Raw genomic sequence first — 12,031 nt, 5'->3', positions numbered from 1 at the left:
CCCAAGGGAATCTTGGCAAACACTGGGTTTACACGGTGCCAAGCCCGAGTTGCCCGTTAGAAAATAAATAGCATTTTAACACATTCAAGCATTGGTCCCCGGGATGAAAAGCAGCGTGGGGATCTTCTCTGGGCTTTCTAGCTTGGCTATAGGACATAATGAAAACTTCATTTTTAAAGTATTTCTTCTCCTGGTGATAGTTTGCTTGGAGGCACAGCATTCTGAAGGGGGAAAGGCACAAAGTAATACTGTCATATTTTTAATGTGGGAAAGAAAATAAATGATGATATTTCATCCAGAATAATGTTTCTAACACATGTATCAATGGATACCAATGTGTGGAAAAGCACATGAGACTTTCTTTAGAGTCCCATGCCTCAATGTCCATTAAATTTATAGCATTTATTATTCATATTGGGAAAAGTATAGATACACACATAGAGATGTTTATATATAGTTATATATAACCGGCACAGTTGTAATTTTGTTGATATGATTAGCTATCATGAGACTAATCTGGGAAGCATTAAGTCCTGTTGATAAAAAGTTAAGTAAAAGAACAGATATTAATATGGAAATGCAGCTTCAGCAGAGGCAGGACAGATTAGCTGGAGCAGCAAAGGTGGTGGAAAGTGACTAACGCTTTGGAAATGCTGATCTCCTACCTATCCAGAGAGCAGAGAGGGGTCAGAGGCAGCCCTGCCTGGCCGCTGGTGCTGACAGGTGTAAAGCTGTCTCCCCAATATGGCTGCCTGCAGATGTCAACAGCCGTGGATTCCCCACGGGCCCTGCACACATTCTGTGAGCACTGGAGTCCTGTTCTCATCATTCTTTAAGGAGGGAATTTCCACACTACTGCGGTGCCTCCTTCAGAGATGTGGCAGAAAAGTTGTTTGCAGGCCTCTCAGAGGACATGCTTCTCATGGGGGATTTCCCCAACAATTGGGTGGGACTCTTCGAGGGAGGAGTTTGGATGTATCTTGTGATATGTATGCACCCATGATGGAAGGTGATAAAAAGACCCCTGTTTCTGTCTTGAGTATAGTCCCAGAGTGACATAAGAAGACAAACGTTCAAAGAGCAAAGTGAGCTGACACACTGTTCACCTCCCAGTACTGAGGAGGAACAGGGACCCTCAGCTAACAGGTGTGGACCTGATCTCTCTTCATTCTTTCTAGTCAGTCTTCCCAACTCAGAACCAATGTGGACTCCTCTGGGGGTGCCTCTTTTGCAGCTCCAGCTCTGCTCATAACAGGTCCGCCACTCCTCCAAAACCTTCTGTGGTATAGTGCCCAGACTTATATGTCTTCCTGACGACTATAAGTTGTCAAGGATGGACTGTGATCTACTTTCATGGACAAAGAATGGAAATGTAGAGGAATGGTCAGCGTCAAAACAGTCGAAGTGATAGAAAAAAAAAAGGATGCATATGGAGAAAGAAATTTCTACATAATTCCTCTTCCTAGCCTCACTGTGATATCAGGGGACCCCTTGCTTTTGTTTATTGACCAACTTCATCAATACTATGAGAGGTTTGAACTAAAGAAGAATATAAGTCCCCATTGGGACTATTTTTTTTAAATTACTTTATGTGTATGGGTGTTTTGCCTGCCTCTATTTGTGCATACTGGATGTCCTCAGAGGCCTGAAGGGGGCATCAGAACCCCAGGGACTAGAGTTACAGATGGTGGCCAGCTGCCATGCGGGTGCTGGGAATTGAACCCTAGTCCTCTGGAAGAGCAGCCAGTACTCTTAACCACTGAGACATCTCTCTAGGTCCAATATTTTTTTATAACTTTCATGTAAAGTGCCTCAGAGAGATAGAATTGGAAATTAGCTCTTAAAGCCACGGGGAAACCATTCCTTCCCAGATGACTCATTCTGGCACATGATGACAGAGCCACTGTTGTCACAAAGAATTAAGAGAAGGTTGAAAGAAGACAGCTTCTCTGGAGTGGGGAGAGGGGGAGTGCATCATGGAAAGTGTGAAGCCGGAGTCTACCCCACCCCTAGAGCCTCTCTTTGGACTCTCTACCAAGAGTCCTTTGCTTTCTTGCCCAGCCGCAATGCAGAATATTACAGAATCAACCACACTCTGGAGACAGCTTGTATGGACAAGGGAGGTGCTCTGAGTCCTTCCTTTAAACAGCTTACCTTGAACTTCGGGGCATAACGATGCCTGCTTTCCATTTGCTTCATTTAAGGAAGCTATTCAGAGGAGGATTATCTTGCTTCTCAATCTTTCTGTCATCTTAATTTTTTTTAAAGCCACCAATTTGAAGACTGTCTTTGGGGACTGTTCTGTCTTTAAGGAAACAGGAACTAGGTGCCCCAAGCATTTTCTAGCTGTGCTGGAGGCAATGACAAGGCCTTCCCCTCTGCTGCCACGGATAACACCTGCGCCTCAGTTGTACATATTTAACAACAGTCATAATTAACGATTGAGACTGAGCTCCCATGCAGAAAAAGAAAACAAAACAAAACAGATTTTAAAGACCACTAAGAATGTGTTCTTGTAAATTTCCAGAGACAGAGAAAGGTCTGTGTGTTAGGACTATGACATCTGTTATAAGCATGTACATGATAAAGCTTCAGATGTCCCCAGGAAATTAGAATCACCCTCTGATGAAGTACAGTCTGTGAGTGAAGAAATGCTCCACTTAATGCTGACTGATTTGGGATACAACTCCACGGTCGTACCTCCTAAATAAGGGGAAAATAAGGGAAATGTTAGCTTAATGGAGCAAAATCATGAGTCGTATTAGAAAGCAATTAGCTGTGATCTGTGGAGTAAATAAAGCAGGACCATGTTACAACTTGATCTGGCTGATGTGTTTTGGAAGGTCTAGCAATTCATGTTTCAACTGGAGAAATAGCTTCGGCAGATGATGCAACAGACCACATTTTTGGTTCAAGCATCTTGACAAGGGGTGAGAAAGGAGGAGCTGCTTAACCCACCCCCTCTCCAAAGGAATGGCTCTTAACATTTAGGCAGTTCAGGTGTTCAGAGGTAGAAAATAGTCAGGTATTTCCTGGCTGGGAAGATGCTGTGGGTGTGCTCCTGTGAAGATTTGCAATATTGATGGCCTTTGTTTACATAAGCACAAAGTGATTAGCACCTCATCTAGCTATGTATTCAAGACCTCTTATGTTTGTTTCTCCAGCAGAGGGTGCGGTTACCTGCTAACTCTCACAATAGTGAAGAGACACCTCAATGAAGCGCTTTGCATTCTTCAGAGATGTTAATAATTTATGGATGCTGGGTTGGAGTACAGCTCAGTGGCAGAAGGTTTGCCTAGAATATGTGGGGCCATAGGATTGATTCCCCAGTGGTGCAGACATTAATATGTTAAAGCAAACAAGAAAAAAAAAGGTAGATGATAAATAGGCAGATAGATAGATGAATTATGTAACATACACTATAGACTGTCGTTTATGGAAAACTTTATGAAATCAGAAATTGAGCCAGGCATAGTTGTATATACATGTAATCTTAGTACTCAAGTGGCAGAGGTGCAAAAGTCATGAGTTTGAGGCCAGCCTAGACTACATAGTGAGTTCCAGGGTAGCTTTGGCTCCATCAGATGTGTACTCTAAAGAAAAACAAAGCAACATTCTCTTTAAAAATTATGTTTTGCAGGAAAACAAGTACTGGTCACATGAACGTACTATTTAATGGGAGATACTGAGCTGAACAGAAGGATTTGCTGGGCAGCGATAGGAGAATCAGACTGGAAATCTTCCTGGTTGCTCCCCAAGCCTTGTAGGAGACAGCAGAGCTAGTAGAGACCTGTGCTAATGGCATGGAAATGACTGAGTCTCTTCTGTCTAGCCATCTTTTTCCTTCTTTGTGTTAGTTTTCCTTCAGATAGGAAAGTCTGAGTTTTGCTTCTCTACAGTTTGTGGAATGGGTATACAGGTGAGGAAGAAGGTTCCAGAAGATGGGATTCCTGGTCACTTTTATGTTCCCATGTCAAGAAGAGAGCTGGCTTGTTCTGGATATCAAAGCTCCAAAATTAGTTGAGCTTACGTTTTCATCAACAGAAAGCTATCCAGTTGTTTTTGAAAGCGTGTAATCTCCCTGTCAGAAAATGCTTGTTGCATAACCCATGTCTTGATTCTTCCTGCCTGTATTTCCTCCTTAGTGCTGACTGAGATCTCTCATCTGAGGTCTCATCTGAAGGTTTACTACTGTAGGCGAATGATGGTGCTTGGAGGGTTATTTGGGCTCACAGGTGCCAGAGTCGTAGCAAAGTATTTCGTTTTCTCGCCAAATTCTCAAAAGCCTATGAACACAGTCAGGTAAAAATGCTTGCTGTCAAGCCTTCAGGCCGCAGTTTGATCCCTAGACTGGGAGGAAAGGGCTGGTACTCACCCACACATTGTCCTTGGCCCATTTGTGCACTGTGCTACATGCGTGTAAGAGCACACACTCATTAATAAATAAGTATTCCAGATGAGAAAACTGAGGTGCAAGGAGGATGGACAGCTTGTCAAAGAAAGCAGAGTTAGTAGCTACCTGGCAGATCTTAGGCCTTCTGATATTGCAGCACTTGAGGGCAGTAGATAGGTCCTCTGGGGACCCCTGCCATGAATTTTAGCCTGGGGTTAGCTTTAAAGTTAATTATGACTTAGTTATTAAAGAAATAAATAATCCTGTGGAATAATCTTGTTCCTAAGGAACTGCCTTAGTCCTTATTGCTCTAGTTACTTGCTTCTGGTGCTTAATCAAGAAAAATTACAACATGGTTGGTGTTTTAGAGATGATGAGAGCAACTTCTCCAAGCTAAGAAAACAGTTGTACCCATGTGTAGCCAAGGCTCCACTTAAGGAAAGGCAAGTAGGCTGGAACATCCATTCCAACATATTGCTGGGAGCCATCTTCAGGGAAATTTGCATCCTTCATTCCTCTGCTGATCTGATCTCTGAGTATCTGGTTGTTTTGTGCCTGCTGTGGGGATGGGCATGGTGTATGCTTTTCCTGTGAGGCTGCCTTCCATATGCTTATTGTTAAGGGAACCCTGCTGCCTCCTGCTCAGGAACATATTTCCCACTGCTTTGCTAATGTGTGCATCAAAGCTGGGCTTGCCGGTCTGAGCTTGCTCCATTGACCCCTGCTCTGTCCTCTGGCCATTACTTCCATTTCAAGACAACTTTCTACCCAAGATAGCTGATTTGGAAAGGAATAGGTCATCAGAAGTGGCAATCATATATATCATAGGAATCAATCATAGGAATCAACGTTCAAAGGGAAGCCTTGGAGACAGGCAAGTTTCTCTTCCCTTCTCATGGTTTTGGATGAGACAACCGACTCTCCCCAAGCTGACTTCTTGCTTAGATGAGCCAACTTAACTGTGAGGTCCTGCCAATGGTTGTTTCAGTAAGCAGTGCCTGTGGCTTTTGCAAAGTGAAGTCACCTCTGTCCCCCAACCAGGGACTGTCCAGCTAGACATGGGAGGGGGAGGGGGAATTTCATTGCTTGTGTCACCACCCCTCTAAAGGAGGAAGTTCCTGCCACCACACTGCCTTTGTCACGCCAGTGTGGAGTTCATTTTGCCTGTGGCTGGTATACCGAGCTAGCCCATGATGCAGGATTGAGCTGTCACAAGAAGGGAATTGTTCATTTTCCTGAAGAGGAGACATGGGGACTGAATCATTTCTCTACTTGGCCAAATCTCTGGTCTTCCTGTCTAGGACTATGACTTCAATGGGGCACCAAGGAGCTTTTGTTGAGTGAGCGTGATTGCTCTTCATCCAGCTTGGAAGGCTAGTTGTGTTGTCAGTATCCCTGACTCCCCTTAACAGCCCATTCTAGATCAATCTTCCATGAATTCGTTGGAATGCTTTTTGTAGTGCCTTTACATTGCATCCCTATGTCCCTGCTCCTAACCCTGGGAGGCCACTTGAAGAAGGCTTCACCTCACCATCACCTGCCCTTTTCTCTCAGGAGTGTCTTCTGCTCACGCCATGATCATAACCTTTCCCCCCCACCACACTCGTCTGCCTGCCGTAGTGGCCATATTTCAGCGTTCTCTTGACTCCTAATAGATGAGTTGGGACACGTCTCAAAGTGCTTTTTGTTTGCTCTGAAAGAGGTTGAATCAGGGAAGGGATGGGGGGGGGGGAATATATATGGGAACAATTTAATTGTATCCACGAGGATTCTTAGTAATCAGGATGCCAGTGTGTGTTTTCCAGTGCCTAAAGCTGACATAAATAATGTAGCGTACCCCGCTTTGTGCAGGCTTGCCGAGGAATGCTGATAGAGAAGAAGCCAAAGTGGGAGCTGAAACGCCCGGCTCCCGGCACAGCCTTTAAAATCCTTTTATGGAGTAGTACTTTTGAAAGTGCAGCCAGGACCTTGGCAAGCTGTATCTGCCAGGGAGAGGCCAACAGACGAGGAACTTTGGAGGAGGCTGTCTTGCTTGCTTTTTTTTTTTCCTTCTTCCTTCCTTTTTTTTTTTTTTTTATTTGGAGGATGAGAATCTGGTGCAGTGTGCATGTGTGGTCTCAGCTAACGATTGGTTGATTTCATTTCATGTTCCCAATCCCAGAAGGACTGGGACAACTCTGTCAAGGCCCTGGGAGCCTGGTAAGTGTGCAGCTGTTGCTAACAAGATCTGACTGGCCTCTCAAACATAGTTAAAAGCATCATGCTAGCCTTTTAGAGTCGCTTGCCTTAATGGTAAGAGCAAATGAGCTTTGTGGGACGGCTAACCCCAAATGAAGTCCTGCAGCTTAAGCGCATTACAGGCGAAGTATGCGTTGGGGATAGTATGAGGGACCACAAACGCCTCTGTGCATCTGCAGGAGGGGATCAAATGTGCTTTTACGTGGAATTTTTACAGTAGTTGTGCCAAGCCAAATATGCGATTGAAGCATCATCCTAATTTTGATTCAAACTGTAACTTATGCATAGTCCCGGTTACACATCACAGGTGGACACAAAGGCAGAGCTAGGGAGTGAGAAGATAGTCTAAGAGGATGTCTGAAGCAGACACCACTCTTTTTGTGGAGTTAAGAGATAGGCTTTGGGTATTCCATTTAAAAGATAGAGATTTCTTTGCTTATGCTCTGGTGGTTTAAAAAAAAAGGACCTCAGGGAACATTTGTTTTGTTCTGTTTTGTTTTCCTTTTGATTAAGGCATTTGGGGTCTAAAAGAGAAGATTAAAGCAGGATCCGTTTAATTTATTTAGTTTGCCTCACAGACATGAAGCTTCAGAATGGTAAGTGTCAATTATATTCCTACTGGTTTGGGTAACTAGTTTGGGAGAGGATTCTCACCAGGCAAAGCGTACCTATCAAACTGGGACCTATCGGAAAGCTTTGGAGCAGTTCTGGGAGCCGGTGCGTCCGTGGAGAAGCATGGGTTCACCACTGAAGAGCTTGAGCACTGGACACTTTGAATAAGTTGTCCTTTGGGGAAAGGGATGGATGGTCCGTCGTCTCCTAGCTGTCAGTGCTGTGATAATTATGGGACTTTATTTATTTGTTTTAATGACCCACTAAAATTCACACGGAAAAAATATATTTATATACATACATATATATGTGATCTGCCAGTTTCATTTGAGGGCAGAGCTATCTTTCCATTTTGATTTGCTACACAGTTGCTGATGTTGTTTTCACTTAAAAAGCATCACCAAAATGTATTTTGTAAAGGAGTATTTGGACAGGTTACTGAGAACTCTACAAAGCACTGGTAACAATGTCACTGTGCTGACGAAAAAGGAGTACGTTTTCTTTGTGTGTGTGTGAGCTCTGGTGCAGGCTCGGTGTTTCTGCTGCTTTCAGTGCTTCTGCCATAACTTTCATTCCTACATTGCCCAAGCCCTTTGCAGATGTTCGCCCAAGTCCGACCTTGCTTTGATTTGGTTTTAATTTTCCTTGCCACTGTCTATCTTCCTGAGTAAGGAAGGACTCAGGAAGGCTTTAAACTGGGCGAGATTTGGTCTTCTTAGTTCATACAGTTTTCAGCTAGCAGTCCTCTTCCTGCGAATGAGTGTGCCTATCTGAAAAATGGGCTTCAGATCTCACTAAAGTGTGCGCACCTCTGTTCTTGAGAAACCTCTCAGCAACAGTTGCAAATATTTGAAAGGGAACAAGACAGGCTTAGTGAAGGGGCTGTCTGCAAGCTGTTTTCAGTAGGACTAGGTGTAGACATGTTTTCAAACCTCCCTGAATTGTGTTGCTTAGAGGTTCATATTTGTGGGTATGAGCAAAGGAAAGTATCTTTTAACTGCAGAGTAATAAACAAACCTCCATTTTTATAACCTAAAAAGTGACCTGAAGGAATGGGGAGAATTGATGGAAGCCTGTGCTTCTCGGGTCCAAAGTCACAGCTTCATGTTTAATTTAACAAAACATTAAACATTTCATGTTTAATTTAATGAAACATTAGAGCACCAGGATTCGTCACCTTCATGACAGAGTGTCAGACTGTGGGATAGTTTCAGAATATATGCTCTTCCTCCTGAATTCACATGTGACACTGACAGTGTCTTGTAGCTTAAAAACCTCTTCATTCTCTCTCTCTCTCTCTCTCTCTCTCTCTCTCTCTCTCTCTCTCTTGTAATCTCTTTTTTTCTCTTTATTTTCCTTCCTGTGATAAAAGAAAGAAAAACACAAAGCAAGTAAACCAACAAAAACAAGAAGGCATTAGGCATGCACTACTAGTCTAGCTAATTTTAGGGGGCTATTAGCAAGCATTTAGGCAAATCTATTAACATTTAGCATCAGCACAAATGCAATTGCATTTCTCCTTTTTTGTGTTTCTGACAAAATAAGCGAGCACTGGGGTCTTCGGGACAAGGCGAGAACGGGTGTTGGCACCATTTGTTAGGTAGTAAACTTTTCATTAAACCACTTGGGTTTTATAATGAACTCTGTGAAGGAGGCTAGAGGAGATCTGAAGGGGAAAAGTTAAGTCAATGTATCCATTTGATAGAGATTATTTAGCAATGGACGGGATGCCGCCCTTTGTCCCGCACTGATTGCCAGATAGTCTTCTTAATGGGAAATGTGGTCTGAGGTGAGAGTGTCGTCTTGCCTTTGGCTTGTGATAGAAAGTTACCCTTTCAAAGTGCGAAGAAAGAGATTCCCCCACCTCTGCCTCCATATTTTGCAGAAAGATGAAGTTTTTATTTTCAACCAAATGCTTAAAATGTCGAATACTTGTTTATACCCTCTATATGTTGCGTCCGAAAGAATAAATACCCAAGACTCACTGAGAGCCCTGGTTGTTGCTGCTGTTGTTGTCTGAGGGGGGCTATAACATTCCTATTCATTGACACCCATCCCGAGCAAATCCTCGTGATGGTGGGTACCCAATATCTAGCCTACTACTGTCCAGGTTACCTGCAGAAGTCTGTGCGCCATTTCCCTGCTTCCACACTGTTACAGGCGCAGTGAAGTGCACCCCAGTGTTGTTCCTGCTATGTTTACACGCTCTTGTGTCCTCCCCTATGACCACCATCCTGAGCATCAGGAATCACAAAGGCAGCCAAAGGTTACCGGGAGTCCTGTTTTATTGTGGATGCCCCATGCTCCTGGCATCCTGCCACACTTCTGCGAGAAATGGTGGGGATGTGGTCCTACTCGGAGGCTGTTCCTAGTCTAGTGGGGAGGATTTGTTAACAGAAAGGCAATGAAGTGCTTTCCTCGGCTGAGAAATGAAAACCTCTTGTGGCCACAGAGATCCCATAGGTGTGTGGGCCTGAGCTTCATGACCTTCCAGAGAAGTCAGAGGGAGTGTCAGAGAGGTCACCATCAGGAGAAGTGGACTGGAGGTACCATGGAAACTGTAGAAATCACTTCCCAGGCTCAATACCCAGTGGGCATGTGCCAGTGCTTGGCCCCTAGAAGGTAAAAGACATACTAGAACAGTGAGCAAAGCTCACAGCGAATGGCTCTCTGTGCCGTCGAGTCTGGGTCTTCATCAAATCTGGAGGTCTACGCAGGCTGTAGATCAAGGCAGAATGCAAAGAGAGAGCGGAGGATGTCAGAGCAGTGTAGGTATGGGAAAGCTACCCGTGATTTCCACAACCACTTCGAAAATATGCTGACTATCTCTAATCACATCTGCACATCCCAGATGGAGTCCAGGGCTGCTGGGTAGGCACAGCGCAGGTGGAAGAACATGGGGTGGGAGCTGCTGGCTTACAACCTGTGCCCAGAGGCAGCAGGAGGCCTGAGGGTGGTGCTTTGCTCTCCCTTCCTCTGACTTAAGGTACATCCAAAGCACTTTTACTGAAGAGTGCCTCAGCAGGAACATTTTCTGAAGTTCATGCTAAGCGCACTGATTGGGAGGGGAGTAAGCGGCGGGGGTTGGGGGGATGTTTCCGTCTGGGGTTGTATTCCTATAAGGACAGCTGAATTTGAATTCTTCCACGAGGAAAAGCTGCTTTAGGTGAGATCCAAAATACACAGGATGAACTAGGCATGGTGGCTCAAGCTCGTAATCCCAGCACTCTGGAAGCTGAAGCAAGAAGTTCATGGTTTGAGGTCAACCTGGGCTATATAATTGAATTCAAGGCTAGCCTTGACTACAATATAAAAATTGGATTCTGCATCAAAAATTCTGTAGGTTGGAATACTGCTCTGTAGATGAAGACTGGAGACCCATATTATTGAACATGCCATAGCTTTTGTATGTGGCCCACGGAAGACATGGGGATTGGGGAAGGGTGATCCTGGAGGGTTTTGTTTTATAATTTTTGAATCTGCAATTTAAGTTTTTGTCACATGGTGGTGGCAGAGTTGTGGCACTTGAATTGAGAAGCTTCTGGCTGGTTTTATTCCTACATCTTGAGAGACCAGCCTGCTCAGGTGGTTGTATGGAATGGTAGAGAGAGTAGGGGTGCTTGAACATGATATTGCATTGACTTTGCTTTTAACCTTCCACACTTCGACTCATCTGCACACTTAGACCTTCTCTGGCCCCATGTGGAGAGGACTGTGGGCTACCCCTCCTGCTAGAGTGGTGGAAAAAATGCATGCATTCACCTACAGGCTCTGCCCTCTGAGCCTGTCAAGACTCCCTGAGTGGTATATCGAGCTAGTGTGGGAGAACTAGGCTTCCCCACAGTGGTGTCACTGGCCTGGAGTGAGAGACAGTTGGGTCATCACTGCCTGGGTGGAAGGGGAGGAATGACCTGTGGCCTAATTTCTCTGCAAAACAAATGGTAGAGCTATACTCTGTAAGAGTAAAGTTAGTGGTGTGTGTGTGTGTGTGTGTGTAAGAGAAAGAGAGACAGAGACAGAGAGATAGAGACAGAGAGACAGAGAGACAGAGAGAGAATAAAACAAAACCAGTATATCTCTCAGTTTGCTCAGTCAGGAAAATGTTTGCCTCAAAAGCATGTGGACCTGAGTTCAGATTCGTCAGAGTCAACACAAAAATCTGGGAGTATTGTCTGACTTGTGCTTATAATCCAGACAACAGTAGGATAGGAGGTAGAGACAGGCAGATCCCTAGAGTTGGCTGCCCGTTGGTCTTCCTACTTGGCAAAGTTCCAGTTCAATGACTGGCCCTGTCTCAAAGAAAAGGTTGAGGGCTTCTGAGGAGTAGCATCTACGCTTATTTTCTAACCTCCACTCACACAAATACATGTACATGTGTGCACCTGCACATGGTGCACACACATGCACACAGGTAAAAAAAAAAAAACCTTACCTGTCACCCGAGTATCAGTAATTACCCACTCATTGCTACAAAGCATACAGCTCTCAGACTCACATCTCAGCTATCAGACACTCATCTTCTTTGTACAGAGAGGAACTGAAATCCACAACTGGACCTGCATGGGTTGGAGAATGAGGGATAGCATTCGGTGTCTAATAGGTTAACATTTCCTCCTTCCCCCTCTTCCTCCCCCCCCTCTGTCATACACACACACACACACACACACACACACACACACAGAAAGAGAGAGAGAGAGAGAGAGAGAGAGAGAGAGGAATACACACAGTCCCTGAGCCAGGAACATGGCCAAAACAATCTTCATAGAGAGTTTGGGTGGGGAAAGAAGA

General features: G+C 44.5%; 1 protein-coding gene across 18 annotated transcripts in view; it reads left to right on the top strand.

Moving 5' to 3' along the window:
* Window positions 1-12,031, top strand: part of Tenm2 (teneurin transmembrane protein 2) — a 1,239,808-nt gene that overhangs the window by 804,186 nt on the left and 423,591 nt on the right. Inside the window, exons 1-2 of one of the 18 annotated variants that reach the window (XM_031353733.1) lie at window positions 6,360-6,592; window positions 7,145-7,227. The exons of 15 other annotated variants lie outside the window; for them this stretch is intronic. In XM_031353733.1, coding sequence (XP_031209593.1) covers window positions 7,212-7,227 — 16 coding nt within the window. In that variant the 5' untranslated portion in view covers window positions 6,360-6,592; window positions 7,145-7,211. Of the gene's footprint in view, window positions 1-6,345; window positions 6,593-7,144; window positions 7,228-12,031 lie in introns of those variants that run through there. 2 more of the 18 variants (XM_031353728.1, XM_031353734.1) reach the window with 2 other exon arrangements.

The sequence above is a fragment of the Mastomys coucha genome, unplaced genomic scaffold (assembly GCF_008632895.1).
Source record: "Mastomys coucha isolate ucsf_1 unplaced genomic scaffold, UCSF_Mcou_1 pScaffold5, whole genome shotgun sequence".
Taxonomy (NCBI): Eukaryota; Metazoa; Chordata; class Mammalia; order Rodentia; family Muridae; genus Mastomys; species Mastomys coucha.
Note: the sequence above shows the minus strand (reverse complement) of the source record. Positions and strands in the feature narration are given on the sequence as shown.